The sequence below is a fragment of the Hemicordylus capensis genome, chromosome 2, assembly GCF_027244095.1.
Source record: "Hemicordylus capensis ecotype Gifberg chromosome 2, rHemCap1.1.pri, whole genome shotgun sequence".
In the NCBI taxonomy this organism is placed as follows: domain Eukaryota; kingdom Metazoa; phylum Chordata; class Lepidosauria; order Squamata; family Cordylidae; genus Hemicordylus; species Hemicordylus capensis.
Window position 1 is genome coordinate 367139491 of NC_069658.1, and position 17387 is coordinate 367156877.

At 49.3% G+C, this 17387-nt stretch overlaps 1 protein-coding gene across 1 annotated transcript; it reads left to right on the top strand.

The window, feature by feature from the left end:
* The first annotated feature begins 10424 nt into the window (after positions 1–10424).
* Positions 10425–17109, top strand: LOC128345939 (uncharacterized). The gene is made up of 2 exons (XM_053298639.1): positions 10425–14226; positions 15229–17109. The coding sequence occupies exons 1-2, from the start codon at positions 12520–12522 to the stop codon at positions 15616–15618; spliced, it is 2097 nt and encodes a 698-aa protein (XP_053154614.1). The 5' UTR covers positions 10425–12519; the 3' UTR covers positions 15619–17109.
* Positions 17110–17387: the final 278 nt, after the last annotated feature.

Below are 17387 nucleotides of genomic sequence, written 5' to 3' on the forward strand. Positions count from 1 at the left end.
CTCCTTCGAGGAAGAGCGGGATATAAAATTATTATTATTATTATTATTATTATTATTATTAATAATAATAGATTGAGGTCCCTAGAATTGTGGAGAATCATTTGCTGCTAGTCTTGGCAATATGCATGTGTAATCCTTGATGCCTGATCTGGGGGCTTGAAGAAAGGGCTTTCTTTTAAAAGGAGCATATTCCTAAACCTCTCCAGTTGGTATGGACTCTCCTCTAGTCCAATCCATTTCTCATTGTTATATACAGCATCTTTTCATGCAATGTGCCCACTTTCCAAAAAAGAGATAGTGATTAAAACATAAAGAGGGTTTTAAAATATTCAACATAGACATTTAGCAGCACAATTTTCATACATAAAGGACAGAGATAGCTTGGCCACAATTACTCATGCTCTGGTAACCTCTCGCTTGGATTATTGCAATACATTGTACATGAAGCTGCCTTTGAAAATTGTCTGGAAACTGCAGCTCGTACAAAATAGGGCTGAAAGATTATTAGCTGGGACTGGATGTTTTGAGCATATGACTCCAGTGCTGCATCATCTACACTAGCTCCCAGTCTGTTTCCAGGCCCAATTCAAAGTGCTAGTGTTAACCTTTAAAGCCTTAAATGGCTTGGGACCAGGTCACTTGAGAGAGCGCCTTGCCCCATATGTCCCAACCTGAAGGTCATCTTTGGAGGCTCTCGTCCGAGTGCCCTTGCCTAACAAGGTGAGGCAGGCAGCTACTAGGGAGAAGGCCTTTTCAGTGGTTGCACCTTGTTTATGAAATAGCCTCCCTAGTGAGGTTCGCCTTGCTTCATCACTTTATTCTTTTAGATGCCAGGTGAAGACCTTTTTGTTCACTCAGGCCTTTTAAATTTTAAATTTTGATCAGATTTTAACTGTTTAAAATGTATTTTAAATTGTTTTGAATTGTATTTTGTATCCCCCCCTTTATTGGGTCTGTTATGATTTAATTTGTGGTGTGTTTTTATCTCATGTTTTAATGTTGTGTTGTAAGCTGTCCAGTGTACAATTTGTGATGGGGTGGCTAACAAATAAAGTTTATTAATTTAATAAATATTATTATTATTATTGGATGTAATTGACTTTTTATAATTAAAGGGGGCTGTGAGCCTATCAGGGCCAGGACAGGGACCTAGCAATGCCCCTTTCAGGCTGAGTCCTAAATTGTGCAGAGGAAATGCTTTTGGGTTATGTCCTGAATCTGGACAGAGCATGAGATGTGCCTAAGGAGTGCTCCATGCTCTAACTGGATACAAGAATACCCACTTTTAGAATCACTGGTAGGGCTTATGTTGTCCACTATGCATATGGACATCTGGAATTGCTGTTGGTCACACTACATTTGAGAAGCAAGAGGACATCTTCATTTAGAAACTGAGGCATCTCAATTATCACCTAATTCCAAGCATTAATTTTACATTGCCTAGGAATAAGCAAATTCTCAGTACATTATTAATTACCATGTACTGTCACATTACCTTAAGCAATGAATTCACATAATTTGTTAATAAGCTTTTACTGACAGATTTTTTTAAAACATAAATTCATGTAAAAGCTGTTGGAAACACTGCTGATAATGATTTTTAGATTTTTTTAAAAAGATATTTTCATTGTCGAACCAATGATTCAAATTACATTTAAAAAACATTTCTAATACTCATGAATTCAAATTTGTTTTCTTGCCTCACATATTTTCCCTTTCATTTTCTGAAGTATAATCATGGTTCACTGACTCAGTCTGCAAAGAATCCAGCAAGGAAACTATTCCCATAATGATGTACAAAGAATGAATCACACAGGTCTTTAATCGCTTTCCCCTTTTATTTGCGCCTGCATTTGAATTAATGTTTTTTTAAAAATCAATTTTATTTGCAATTTAATCACAAAATCACTTAGATGGATGACAACATCAGTCCCATGAGAAAAATAAAATAAAATAAAATAAAATAAAATAAAAAGAGGTGGTGGAGGAGGAAGGAAGTTTGTCCTAAGGCTTCAAAGTCCTTTCATATGCTGCAGAATGAAAAGTGTGCACACACATATACACGCTAGATCAGGACTTGACAATTCCCAGGTGCCAACTTGTCATGGTGCCTGGAAATTTAAGTGTGACACCTGGTGGCTGGACATAAATTGAAATAATAATAATAATAACAACAACAACAACTGGCAATGGCTTAAGAATGGCAACTTGAAGAAAGAAACAGAGGGTTTAATACTGGCTGCACAAGAACAGGCACTAAGAACAAATGCAATAAGAGCAAAAGTAGAAAAATCCACAACAAACAGCAAGTGCCACCTTTGTAAAGAAGCAGATGAAACCGTGGACCACCTAATCAGCTCTTGTAAAAAGATCGCACAGACTGACTACAAACAAAGGCATGACAAGGTAGCAGGGATGATACACTGGAACATCTGCAAAAAATACAAGCTACCTGTAGCCAAACATTGGTGGGACCATAAAATTGAAAAAGTTGTAGAAAATGAAGATGCACAAATATTAGGGACTTCCGACTACAAACAGACAAACTTCTGCCACACAGTACACCAGATATAACTGTAGTCGAGAAGAAAGAAAAACAAGTTAAAATAATTGACATAGCAATACCAGGGGATAGCAGAATAGAAGAAAAAGAAATGGAAAAAATTACAAAATACAAAGATCTACAAATTGAAGTTGAAAGGCCGTGGCAGAAGAAGACCAAAATAATCCCAGTGGTAATTGGCGCCCTAGGAGCAATTCCAAAACAACTTGAAGAGCACCTCAACACCATAGGGGCCACAGAAATCACCATCAACCAATTACAAAAAGCAACTTTACTGGAAACAGCCTATATTCTGCAACGATATCTATAATAACATCAACAACAGTGATAATAAAATTCAGCCATCCCCATTCCTTGGGAAGGACTCGATGTCTGGATAAAACAAAGAAGTCAACACCACCTGTCTGACTGTGTAAATAAATAATAACCAGGACGAGTGAGTGAGCAAGCACAGTAGGCAAATATTCACTTCTCCTGCCTGAGCCAGATGGACCAGGCATGACCAGGAGGAGGAGGAGGTTAGTAAGCCAGGCAAGGAAAGGGAGAATTCCCTCCACCAAAGGAGAGGAGAACATTGCTGGGAGTGAGCGGCGAGCATCTCCCACCCCATGGAGTAGAGGGTGGTCTGGCTTCTACATTTTTGATTGGCTCCTATAGCCAAATAAAATTTGTCAGGCCTGCACTAACTTATTCAATGCATTATGGTAATTACAAAAAATAATTGCCCCTCCCCACCACCACCAAGAGAGTGCTTCAAAAGATAGAGCTATAATACAGGAGAAAAACTTCACATTACAGGTGGGCTTGTTCTTTTAAAAGTCAGTATTTATATGGAGGAGGAGATGGTTACTTTTTAATTCTTTGTTATTTCTTTCCTTGAGCTCAACAGAAACCTCTTGAGCTCTTGCACATGAACTCATCTGCTATACCGTACTTCTGCTCCTGCTTTTTTAATGAGAGAAACAGAGTAGGCAGAGATGTGGATCAAAAAGCAAGCTTTCCATTTCATATAAAGCTTCAGACTAACCTGGAACAGTGAGAGTATTTATTTGAGAACTCCACGAGCTTTCTCTTGCAACTTGTTTTGTTGTAGAATTTATCAAAGGCTTTCTAATATTGTGAAGAGGCTGGAGGCTGCTTCATCTTCTGCAGCCTTCAAGTGAAATGTGTGGTGCATTATTAGGGAGAGTCTGGACTTGTAATCTGGTTAGTGCCTGCCGTAAGAAGCTTACAAAGATTGCATCCTCCCTTTGCTGCATTGCCACATGGATACAACTTTCAGTAGCCTCTAATGGAGCTGTAGCATAGGAAACAGCCCTTCACGTGCCTTACATGAAGGGCTGCTTCCTATGCTGCTACAGCTCAACCTGTTTGTTGACATGTGTGGTGAATTAATACCCCAGTAACTAAAGCTTTGGATGGTATATTTCTGTAACTGTGGCATTCATGGAGCGCACAAAGGATTCTTCAGCAGAAATGAAGTAATCCTGTCAATCTGTTTTAGCTGAGGTTGTGTAAAAATTCCAGTGCTATTCCTAATTCAAAGTATTCTCTGTATTCCTTATACAGAGCTGGTTATACCGACCTGCCATTAAAAGTGTTCAGGCTCAAGTACAAGCTCAACTCTCATGTGAATCTCAAACTTAAGGCTAAAGTTTTAAAAAAACCAAAACCACTGAAGTCTAGAATAACATACCTGAATTAATGTCCTCATAGGCACACTGTTCAGATTTTATTTTTTAAAGGACACTGTACTCACATACAGCATGAGCCCCAAGAAAGATCACATGTGAGCCCCAAGAAGAATCACCCTTCCCATGCTCTCTACCCTTACGGCATTTGTCTGAAGAGGCAAACATCATAAGTATGAAGGCATAGACATGTGATCATAAGCCTAGGGCACCCCAGCCTTCTGATCATGGAAACAAGCACGTTGGGAAAATGATGCTTCTCAATGTTCATGTTGTTGGGGACCCCCCCCACACATTAAACCCAGAATCCCAGAATTGTGTAGGATTCAGGCCTGTGTCTGATTCCATTGTCCACAGATAACGTCTGTGGAAGAGGCCAGGGGCTGAGCCCCACTTTTCTGTTACAAGAAGTCTATGTTAATCCTTGTCAATGATTGCTCTGCTATGCCCAAAGGGGATACTCAGTTGCTGTCTATAGAAACTCCACTCTAGGAAAACACCTGTAGATTTATTCCTTTTTACTAACACCTTTTAACACCTCCTGGGACCAGGCCCCAAATCTGGGGACAAGAGAAAATGCCCATTTGCTGCTCAGAGATACAGATTTGCTTTGGGCAAAATAGAACATCCCCTCCCCAAGATAACAGATAACAGAAGATGGGATTGAGATTACCCTGGACTGACCAAATATCCTGAGCTAATTTTGATAATTAAAAGCCAATATCCAGAGGATAACAGGAATGGACACCTTTTGTGATCCAGGAGACTCAAATAGACATCAAAGGATGGAACCACTATAAGAAGGAGTCCCTGGACATGGCAGATTAGCAATCTTTTGCCTACAAGCATGACTTGCTCATGAGCAATCCCAGGGTTTGCTGCCCAAACCGCGGGGCTAGAGGCAGGAACTCTTTCCAGGGAGAAGGGACTGTTTGTGTCTTCTGCTGCGAAATGAGAAGTCAAGACTCCCCAGCCATGATACTCCCAAGCAATCTTGCCTAACAAGCATACTTGCTCAAGAGCCATCTCAGATATGCTGGCCTTGGGCCGAAATAAACAATACTACTAAGAGCCATCTCAGAGTTTGCTGCCAAAGCCAGCAACAAGCAGGAACTCTGTCCATGGACAGGAACTGTCTGTGACTTCTGCTGCGCAGTGAGAAGTCAAGACTTCCCTAGCCATGGTACTCTCACTCTCTGCCTCGCTCTGAGCAAATTACCTGCTTGACTGCTAGAAGATTGCATCACTCCCAAGTTCCTGTTCTACAGCTACAGCATCTCTCCTTCAGCTGAAAGCCCCACTGCTCTCAAGCCTCTGACCCTGGTAATATGCTGCTCCACAAGCCTTGGATCCCTCTTCCCTCCTTTCTACTAATCACTGCCATCCCTCTCCTAAGCCCTCCCTTCCTTCCTTCTTTTTCTGCTTCTCTCTAAATGTTTTATTAGGATTTGTTAGATTATTAGATAGCTGTAATTACTGATTGCACATACATATGTTAGTTAGGCACATTACGCTACACTATGAATCGGAAACATGTTTTTAGTGTGGGTTATTTTATCCTGATGAGCAACTTTCTATAATAAAGCCCACTGAACTTTCTGAGTGTGTCTCTCTCTGTCTCTGTTTGTGTGCCCAGATCCTACATGGTCACCATCTCTAAGAACCAATTCAGTTTGTGTATGATGTGACTTTGCCTCTTTCCCTCTGAGCATGTACAGAGTGCAAAACCAGGTGTAGTTCACAACAATGTGTGGAGCCAGAACTTTCAGGCATGCTCTGGGACATGCTATACATGAGTGCAGCATCCTTTTAAAAAATGTTTGAGCAGGGCTTATACTTTATAACAACACATAAGCCCTATCCAGTCATTCAAAAAGTGGGTATTCTGTATCCAATTAGAACATGGATCATGGGAGCATTCCTTAGCCACATCTCATGCTCTGCCCAGCTCCAGGTCTTAACCCAAGAACATTTGCTCTGCACAGCCTGACATGGGTGTTGCAGCGGGCGCATGCGCCTGTGTTATTTCCAGTTTTGGAGAACAAGGGGGCAGAGGCAGCAGGGAGGAATGCTGACGCCCCAAAGATTTTGCCAAAAACTGGAGTGCCAGAGGGGGAAAAGCAGCAGGGGGGGGTAAGTACACCCCCCCCTTAAAGCAAACACACACACACCCCGCCAGTGGTTTGTCGGACTGCCGGACAAGCGAACCGGTTCGCAGGCCTCCAACATGGCCTGCGAACTGGTTCATGCACACCCCTAGTTAGGAGCTCTCCCCCTTCCTCCACTGCTGCACTTCCTTTCTGCAAGAAGTCATGGAAGAGAGAGGTGGCTGGTGAGATCCGGGGCTCTGAGCAATGCACTGGGGGCCCATGCTCCATGGGCCACCTCCTAGTGATGCCCTTGCAGCCTGAGCATTCTGGGAGTTCATCAGCACAGGGGCAGAAGCTAACCATCATGCTCCTGTTCCTCCTCTACCTGTGTGCAGCACACTCAATTTTAGAACAACTGAAAAGGATTACAGAAAACAAGTACAAGGATGCTTGGAAGACTTATCCTTAACATTAGGGCCTGGTTCAGACATAAGATGGAGCTGTGGATCCAATGCACCTGCAGTTCCATGCCCCCTCCCATCTGCATTGGGACACTGGGGAGAGCTGCCTCTCTGCGAGACTGCAGAGAGGCAGGGGAACTGTCTGTGTGGGCTTCCTTCTTTCCTGAAGGACAGCCTGTATAGCCAATCAGGCAGGAGTGAGGGAGGAGCTTCCTGGTTCCATGGGTCCCAAACCGTGGTTCCAGCATTTGGATGTAATGCTTGCACTGCAGAAATGGAGTTTGCAGCAGTGAACTCCACTCTGACTGAAGATTCAGAGTGGAGTTTGGCGAGGGGAACTGCAGGTCACTTTCCCCTGCAAACTTCATTTCCATGAATTCAGAAGTTTGTTTTAGGAAACTGGAGATGAAGGGACTTCCAGTTTCCTGTTATGTTTGAACTGGCCCTCGGAATGATTCACACATGTACATATCTCTCTGAATGGCTTTCAGTGGGCTGTGTAAAGCACCTCTACTGAAACATATGTTAGTGGAGGTGTAGCCACATCATACATAAACTCTGCCTGTGGTAATCAGGATATGATATCTTGCATGTATGAAATAGCTATCATTTTCTGTCACAGTCATCAAGTAAGGAATATGAACAGGACAGAGGGCAGGATATAAGGTAATTTGATAAGGGAAAGAAAATAAAGTAGGCATAAACTGCAGCACAAAAGAGGTGAGGAAAGTTGTTCAGGCAGTGCATTTTGCCTAAGAATTTAAAAGAGGCAAACAAAAGAAGTGGCTCAACATATAGCAAAGCAGGAACTAAAACAAAAAGTAGCACAAACATGGGACTAGAATAATGGAGGAGAGCAGTAGAATGGGCTGCACTGAGCAGTGACAGAGAAATTCCAGGAAGGTTCAAGTTTTTATTGATCACGACATGCTGGGTGTCTCTCTTCCAAGAGCACACACTCAAGCTTTTGGCAAGAGTCTTTTATACTGTTTACATACAGGTTATTTATTTATTTATTTATATTTATTTTTGCATTTTTATACCGCCTTTCATTAAAAAGATAGCCCCAAGGCAGTTTACAAAAGTTAAAAACATACAATAAAAACACAATAAAAACATCATGCTAAAAGTATAAAAACATATAAAAACAGGCATAAAACAATACAACAGATAAAAATACCCAGAAGCAGCAGTAAAAACGATTATGTAAAAGCCTGGGTAAAAAGCCAAGTCTTTACAAGCTTTCTAAAAGCCGTGATGGAGTCCGAGGAACGAATGGCCACTGGGAGAGCATTCCAGAGTCTGGGGGCAGCAACAGAGAAGGCCCTGTCCCGAATGCATGACAGCCGGGCCTCTCTCATTGTCAGCACCCGGAGCAGGGCCCCCTCAGATGTCCTCGTCAAGCGGGCAGCAACCCTTGGGAGCAGGCGGTCCCTCAAATACCCCGGGCCCAAACCGTTATAGGATTATAAGATTGAGTACAGAGACCAAAGTTTCATGGTATACACCAATCATACTAGAACAAGCAGAATAAAGCATAGCCATGGGTAGACAACGTGAACCAATTACAAGGCAGAAATAAGCAATAATGCACCAATCAACTTTAGCTGTGCTTATGCCTAGTCAGGCAGGGCAAGCTATGGTCAACAGGTGGGGCAGAGTATTGTTTCCAAGAAAAGGGGCCCTGTAACATCAGGGTGCATAAACTTGTGACCTTTAGGACTTATGTAGATAACACAACTAGGTGAAAGGAAATAATGGAATTTTCCTTCAGCAGCAGACAGTTTAAGAATATGGGTAAGAAGATAGTGAAGCTACAGTCAGGGATGAGAGAGCGTTACGGTTGAAACTGATGTGGAAAACTGTTACAGAGTACTGTTACTGCAGTGTATGGTCGATACATCAGTGTAACTGTGGGGATATCCCAATATCTACATCACCTACAAAGGACTTCATTATAGTTTCAAAAGTTGTTGGCACATTCAGCATTTTTGAGACTCTGGAACATGGATTGTGTCTTTTGGAGATCCATGAATGTGATTACAGTATACCTTGAATCATAGCTTTCATATCTATTAGAGCAGAGTTGGATTTGTAAGTTGAGCCACTGTGAAGATGACAAACTCAAATCATCAGTTCTCTCTTGAGATATGCAGCAATCAAATCTGCTGCTGCTGTTAATTTGTGGTGATAGTTATTATAAGATGACAATGAACCCTTCACAGTAAGCTAGCCTGAATTATTTAGGCATCTTCTAACATCAGAAATTATTCAGTGTAGCCCCAAAGCTAGTAGTATCATACACACCCACACACCCACCCAGCTGCTCTGATGCTTTCTAGCAACTTATTCTTTTAAATCACTCCAGTGTATACTTTAAATAATATTTTCATGATATAGTTCAAAGAATTCCATGTGCATTATCTTAGAATCCTCACAGCAACCCTATGACAAAATTCTACCACAAACACACAACGTTCCAAATCAAACCCCAGTCATGCAGCACTGTCACTATGACGACATCCACAATCAGGGATGCTTTAAACTTTCCTGGTCACTAGAATGAACAGCCCTTTTGCTCAGAATTTATTCTCTGCAGAGAAAGGCTTATTAAGGTATTTGGAGAAGCAATGCGAATGCCTGGATCATCCCCTAGCTTATGGACTTCAGCCTTTCAGAATATGCGTGCATAATGCTCTACGGCAACATAGCTTATAGCAGTGACAAGATCAGCATCTCCTGGAGCTTTTTCAGATGGCGACTTTACCTTGGGTGGCTGTGCGTTCACATATCGGCCAGATTTACCCCCAAAGTCTGTGTGATATTTCAGAGAGCACTTCACACACTATTTGGGGTTTTCCCTCCATACTGGAACCTAGCCTGATTTATGTCTGGGGTAAAAAGAATCCTCTTTTTTGCATCGGGGTTTTTTTCTATTATGCCCCAAACTGACAGTAAAGCCTCGCAGTAAATCTATGGTAAAGCCTTCTGTTTGAAAAGCCTCCTGTCCTAAGCAAGGCTTCTCCCAGATGAACCAACACAAGGGAATCAAAGTGAAGCTAAGGCTGGATTAATGACCCTGGCTGTACATTGTCCTTTCTGCATCCTGCCAAGCTCTTCACATCCTCATTCCAATGAAGCACTCATGTATCTTTGAATGTCATTAGCCTTGTTCAGTTGATCAGATCCAAAGGACAATGAATGTATGGTGTGGGAATCAGAATTGTACCCCACCCCCCGCATATTCATCCAATCTCTGGCAGACAGTTTAGGTATATAAAAGCTATAGACACTGACCCTGTCTGCATGAGCTGTACCCTGCCACAACAACAACAACACACCACTTTCCCTGTATTCAAGCAGCCGTTTTAAGTTGCCGTTTTAAGTTTTAAATCTAACTCTTTCCCCTTCTAGCTCAATTAACATTATTGTGATTATTTTATTTATTATTTATTATTATTTAACTTTAACTTATTATTATTTAACTTCATTATGGGTAGAATACAGTTGTGTGATTGCCTGTTATGTAATGTAAGTGCTGATGAGGGGCATAACTTCCCCCCTGCCTCTTATATGCTTGGGTAGGAAAGGGGAAAAAAATCCAAAGAGAAAAGCCAGCCGATCGCAGCCGCTCTAGGCTGCGCGGCTTGTTTGCCCTCAGCCCCACCCCCTGGAGCACGTGGCACTGGGAGCTAGCTCCCATTGGCCCGGCTCCGTCTCGGAGGCGGGGCTAGCAGCAGTGAACCGGCAGCAGGCCTGTGCCGGCTCAGTCCTTCCCTGACCGAGCAGAAGGAAGGACGTGCTGCTGCTCGGCTTCGGGGCCTCCACGTGGCTGGCTGGGTACCCGAATCGGAAGCCGGAGCAGGAGGCCCACGGGAGCGGAACGTCGGGGAGCAGTGCAGCGGCCCTTCGAGCGAGCAGCGGATTGGAGCGGCTGGGCGGCCAGGGCCTCTGTAGCCCGGCCGCCTGTGGTAACGGGCTCTGGGGGGATCACAGGAGAGGCTTTTAAGTCCTCCTCGGAACGGCCTTTGATCTTCGGGCCTCTCCACACAAGGGCTTCTAGGCCCCGGCAGGCCCAAGCTGCCCAGCATCGAGTGAGGGCAGCAGGCCGCCCCAGGCCCTCAGTAGGCCGCACCAGGCCTTCAGCGGGGGGGCAATTGACTAACCCGGTCATCTGGGGGAGGGTTGATTGGACGTTGGGGGTGTTGGCTTGAACTGTGTGAACCCCTTCAACCCAGGGCCCATTTAGGCCTTCTGCTAAGGGCGGCCTTTGCCTTTATTGTCGGGCCTGTAGGGCCTAACCCCCCCCACACACCCATTTTGGGGGCCTGCATTGACTAGGCCTCCCTGGTGGGCTCGTGGGCCTCCCCTGCCGGGCCTAAGCTTCATTTGGGGGCCTTTCAGTGGGGCTGGGCCTTACCACGGCTGGGTGGGGCAGGCGCTGTGACTCATAGGCCTTCCTTGCCAGCGTAGGCCTCAGTCAGCCTTGCGCCGGCCAGGTCACTCGTTTACGCACTTGAGGGCAGGGTACAGGCCCATAAGCTTCATCCTTTGGGACATGGGCCCTAAGAAAGCCCCAGTTAAGAAAGCCCCAGTTAAAAAGGGTGGGAAGGCTCCAGCCAAGAAGGGTGGCAAGCCAACGCGGCCACCTAAGAGGCCAAACGCACCCGCCGAATCCTCCTCCGACGATGAGGGCGATTTGGAACTGGGTGCCATCAGGGCGTTTATAGCACGGCTGCAGGCCCTTGAGAGGCAGCGCACCACTCTAGAGGGCGACGAGGCGGGCGGGGGGCCTTCGGGGGTGCCCCCACATGCAAAAAAGTCAAACAGGGCGGAAAAGAAGGCAAAACTAATGCAGGGCTTTGCTGACCGTCTAGCAGCTTTGGAGGCGGCGGCGGGAACTGCCCACGAGGAACCAGCGGGGATCACGACACAACCGGCGGACTCAGGACCAGGAGACGGCAGGGATGACAATGGTGAGTCCCCACAGGGGGCCTGGCCGTGGGGACTGCCCTTTAGCACCCCCTACGGACCATACGGGTGGTTCCCAGGGCCAGTTAACTGGGCATCTCCACACGCCACCTGTAATCAGGTCTGGCAAGGGGGGAGCGCTGCTTTGCCCACCCAGGGGCCAACGGCACAGTTCAGCTCTGCTTGGCATACTGGGGATGGGCCCGTACCCTTGGGGGACCACCTCCTTCCAGCAGTTAAGGAACGGATTTGGAAAGGAGAGTGCATTGACGTGTTCCAATTGCTCTTCAAGGAGCCGGAGCCACTGGAGAAGGAGGGGTCCCAGGGGAAGGACAAGGAGAGGACAAAGCGGAAGCCCATTGAGCATAATTGGGCAAATTGGGTTTCGGGGTACACAATCTACATGGGTGTTCTGATGCAGAAATATCCAGAGCGGGGCCCCGCTCTTGTTAAGTATTTTGATATTATACACAGAGCCTTCATGGACTTTGCTGGTAATGCCTGGGAGCGCTACGACCAAGCGTTCCGCGAGCGCGCCTCCAGCAATGCGGGTATATCCTGGGAAAGGCAGCACCCCGAGTTATGGCTTCAGATTATGACACCCGCGAGGCCCTTGGTTGGCGAGCGCGCCGACAGCGGGCACCTCATTTCCAAAACACCGGCAGCGTCAGCGGCTTCGGCCTCAGGCGCACAGGGGGTTCAAGGTCCCCTGGTGTGCTGGGAATTTAACAAGAACGGGAAGTATGCCCGCTCCCCGTGCAAGTACCAGCATGACTGTGGCTTCTGCGGTGGGCGGCACGCCAGTATCTACTGCCAGCGGGCCAAAGCCCTTAGGGGAAAAGGGGGATACCAAGGCCCGGGAGGGGCAAAGGGCCCAGCAGCCACGGCTGGAAAAGGGCCCCAGCCCAATTAAAATCCCGGTGCTCCGGAGGCTGCTGCGTGACTACCCCAACAGGGAGCGCGCACGCTATATTGAGGATGGTTTTGTGAAGGGGTTTAGGATTCCGTGCCAATCCAGGCGGGTCCATAGTTTTGCACGCAACCTAAAATCGGTTAGGGGGATGGAACACATAGTAGCGAAAAAGATAGCCAAGGAGGTGTCTCTGGGGAGGGTGCTGGGCCCCTTTGACAGGCTGCCACTGCCAACATTGCGGGTATCCCCTTTGGGCGTGGTCCCTAAGAAGGCGCCGGGAGAGTATAGGCTTATCCACCACCTGTCCTACCCAAGGGGCGACTCGGTTAACGATGGGATACCGGCGGACCTTTGCTCAGTACGGTATACATCGTTTGATGAGGCTGTGGCCATGATCAGGGGCTGCGGGCCTCGGGCACTGATGGCGAAGTGCGACATTGAATCCGCCTTCCGCCTCCTGCCCGTGCACCCTGATGACTTTGACCTTTTGGGCTTCGCATTTAAAGGGGGATTTTACATCGACAGAGCCCTCCCCATGGGATGCTCGGTCTCCTGTGCGGCCTTTGAGGCTTTCAGCTCTATGCTGGAATGGGCACTGCGCCGGAGGGCGGGGCTACGCTCCTCCGCTCACTATTTAGATGACTTTATTTTCGGAGGAAGGGAGGGCTCTGGCCAATGCCTACACTTACTGCGCTCATTCAGGGCACTCTGCGGGGATCTGGGGGTGCCACTGGCTAAGGACAAGACAGAGGGCCCGACCACGAAGCTTACATTTCTGGGGATAGAGCTGGACACGGTGGGACAGCTCTCACGCCTCCCCGGGGACAAGCTCAGCATCATGAGGGAATTGCTCAGGGAATGCAGAGAGGCTAGGAAGGTAACGCTACGCAAATTGCAATCGCTGGTTGGCCACCTGAACTTCGCTTGCAGGGTGGTGGCTCCAGGCCGCCCCTTTCTAAGGCGCCTGTGTGACGCCATGGTGGGGTGTAATCGACCCCATTTCCTCATTAGGGTGTCTACCGCCATGAGGGAGGATATGGGGCTCTGGCTCAGGTTCCTGGAGTCCTTTAATGGGGTGTCATTCTGGCGTTCTTCCCAGCTGCTCGAGGCCGACTTCCAGGTTCAGTCAGACGCCGCGGGCGGCCTTGGGTTCGGCCTGTACCTGAGAGGGCGCTGGTGCGCGGAACGATGGCCGGGCAGCTGGTCGGAACGGGGAATCACAAGGGATCTCACCTTCCTCGAACTCTTCCCCATTGTGGTGGCGGTGCACATTTGGGCCGAGTCCTTCAAGGACTCGGTCGTGCGTTTCTGGTGCGATAATTTGGCCGTGGTTCAGATTATTAATAGCCAGACTTCCAAATCACAGAGGGTGATGGGGCTGGTGCGGGCCCTGGTTCTAACATGCCTTCGCCATAACACGCTCTTCACCGCCCAGCATGTTCCAGGGGTGCAGAACGAGGTGGCAGATGCCCTGTCTCGCTTCCAGATGCAGCGCTTCCGGAAGCTGGCACCTGGAGCCGCCAAGGAGCCCGAGCAGGTGCCCGAATGGTTGTGGAACCTTGGGATGTAGAGGCGTTTAGGGCCATCCAAGCCTCCATAGCGCCCAGGACACGGGTTGCCTACGACAAAAGGGTCAGGGCCTTTCTGCAGTTTAGAGCTCAGGTAGGATTGGTCCATGTGTGGCCTGTGCCGCCGGAACAGCTGATGCAGTACCTGGTGCACCTCCGTGCCCAGGGGCTGGCGGTGAGCACCATGGCCGGCCATTTGGCTGCGCTGGCTTTCTTTGGGAAAGCAAGGGGCCTCCCCGACCATTCTGGGGACTTCAGGGTCCGGCGCATGCTGGAGGGCTGGGCGAGGGAGACGCCCGTGCAACCTGACCGACGTAGGCCGGTCACCCCAGAGGCGCTGCAGCTGGCACTGCGGCAACTTGCTGGGGTTTGTGCGTCTCCTTATGAGGAGGTCCTGTTCAGGGCGGCAGCCTTGGTTGCTTTCTTCGGGGCCTTTAGGGTTGGAGAGATGTTCCCCAGGAGCAGGCGCGGCCCCACGAGTAGGGTACTTCAATTCAGTGACCTCACCGTGGGTGCTTCCCGGGTGGTACTGCACCTTAGGTTTTCAAAAACAGATCAGAGAGGCAAGGGGCAGAGTGTCGCGCTGCATGCCGCTGGCGACCCGGGCTTGTGCCCAGTCCGTGCACTGGAGGACTACACGGAGGCCAGGGGTTCAGCTATGGGGTGCCTCTTTATCCACGCTAATGGGCGCCACGTGACCCAATTCCAGTTTTGGGCGGTGATGAGGAGAGCCTTTGTGGCGGTGGGGGTGCCTACCCAGGATCTGGCCCCCCACTCCTTTCGGATTGGGGCGGCTTCCATGGCTGCTCGGATGGGTTATTCGGGCCCGGAAATCCGGCGGCTGGGCAGGTGGCGGTCAGCGGCTTACCGCCGATACGTGCGGTAGATGGGCGCATAAATTCTGCCCCACCCCACCCCCACCCACGAACCATTTATTTGTGCCACTCCTAACGCTTTCTCCTCTTGCGCAGGGCCTCAGTCGGCTGGGCCGAGGGCGGCCGGGCAGCGCGCAAGAGTCCTCATACTGGGCCATTCCTTCATTTTCTGGGCACGCAAGTGGGCGCAGAGCGCCGACCCTGGAACCCAGCTTGGTTTGGGGCGTTGGGCCACTGTGGAGTGGCTTGGCCGGCGGGGCATGCGGAGGGCCCAGTTCCTGCCGATGCTGCACGAGTTCCTGGAAGGGAATCCTGTCCCGGATGTCCTGCTGCTGCATTTTGGAGGCAACGACCTGGTGGACCAGTCTGGCATTTCGCTCTCAAGACAGATTGCCCAGGACCTGGTGGTCGCCCTCTCCTGGTGCCCGGGGCTGGTGGTCATCTGGTCTGACATCACTCAGCGGCGAGTCTGGAGGGGGGCGGTGAAGCAGAACAAGGTAGATAGGGCTAGGCGCGGGGTGAACGCGGCCATGGCGCGCTTCATCGCCTCAAAGGGGGGTGGGTGCATCCCACACAACGACATCGCGTTCTCGCTCCCCCAGTTATTCAGGGGTGATGGGGTGTACTTGTCCCCCCTTGGTATGAGGTATTTCTTAGACGATCTGCGGCTGGGGTTGGCAACAGTGCTGTTAGGCCTGTGGGGTGGCGGGGCGTCAAGCTAGGCTGACGCCCGCTGTGGCGGGCACAGTGCGGAGGTGAGCGGCTGATGCGGTGCGGCACCTTAGGTAAGCTTTAGCTGTAAGGTGGAGGGGCAGATCCCTTGAGGCTTTACAGATCAGGGATGCTGCCTTGCTCCCACCTCCCTGCAACCGACACCCTTCCGTATGGCTTTACAGCGTCGGACAGGTGATGTAAATTGCAGGGTCCTGACCTTAGGTCGGCAACGAAGGGCGCCCCCTTCTGGAAGGTGGGCCGCCTGGAGCCGAGGTGTCTGTGCCATGAGATTCTAGGGCGGGGGTGGCCACGTGGTGCCCCCCCCATCCGAGCCCGCACTGTTGCTGCTCTGAATGCCAACCCCAGCTGCCGTGCCTGTGCAGGCACTGTCTTAAAACCTTGTACCCCTAATAAAGTGACCAGTTCCTCCATAATACTTCTGTGTCCGTGTCTCCTTGGGTCTGGGTGCAAGCCAGCCGATCGCAGCCGCTCTAGGCTGCGCGGCTTGTTTGCCCTCAGCCCCACCCCCTGGAGCACGTGGCACTGGGAGCTAGCTCCCATTGGCCCGGCTCCGTCTCGGAAGCGGGGCTAGCAGCAGTGAACCGGCAGCAGGCCTGTGCCGGCTCAGTCCTTCCCTGACCGAGCACCCTCCCTCCCTCCCTCTGGCATAGGTTGGGCTTTGCTGGTCGCCGTTTGGGGCCAGGCAGGAATTTTTTGGGTATACGCTTGATTGGCCTTAGCGTGCACCTTTTTTCGCCTGCCTCAACCTATACCAGTTAGTAGCAAGGTTGCTTAGCGGGACTGATTAGTTAGCCAGGGAATAGCTTGTGGTCACTTTTACCACGGGGTTAGCGGGCACAGTGCGGAGGTGAGCGGCTGATGCGGTGCGGCACCTTAGGTAAGCTTTAGCTGTAAGGTGGAGGGGCAGATCCCTTGAGGCTTTACAGATCAGGGATGCTGCCTTGCTCCCACCTCCCTGCAACCGACACCCTTCCGTATGGCTTTACAGCGTCGGACAGGTGATGTAAATTGCAGGGTCCTGACCTTAGGTCGGCAACGAAGGGCGCCCCCTTCTGGAAGGTGGGCCGCCTGGAGCCGAGGTGTCTGTGCCATGAGATTCTAGGGCGGGGGTGGCCACGTGGTGCCCCCCCCATCCGAGCCCGCACTGTTGCTGCTCTGAATGCCAACCCCAGCTGCCGTGCCTGTGCAGGCACTGTCTTAAAACCTTGTACCCCTAATAAAGTGACCAGTTCCTCCATAATACTTCTGTGTCCGTGTCTCCTTGGGTCTGGGTGCAATGATCCATTGGTACAGCAACTGCTGATCTTGGATGTGAGCACACCTGCTGAGTCTATAAAGCAGAACAAAGTCTCCCACAGAGCAACCTTGCTACATTGTAATGCCAGGTCAGTCCAAAACAAAATGGAGATCATCCATTATTTGATGAAGGATCTGACCTGCTATGCATTATGGAGACCTGGTCGGGGGAGGCTAGTGGTCTAGGTTGATCCCAGCAGGATATTCTGTGGTGGAGCAGGTGA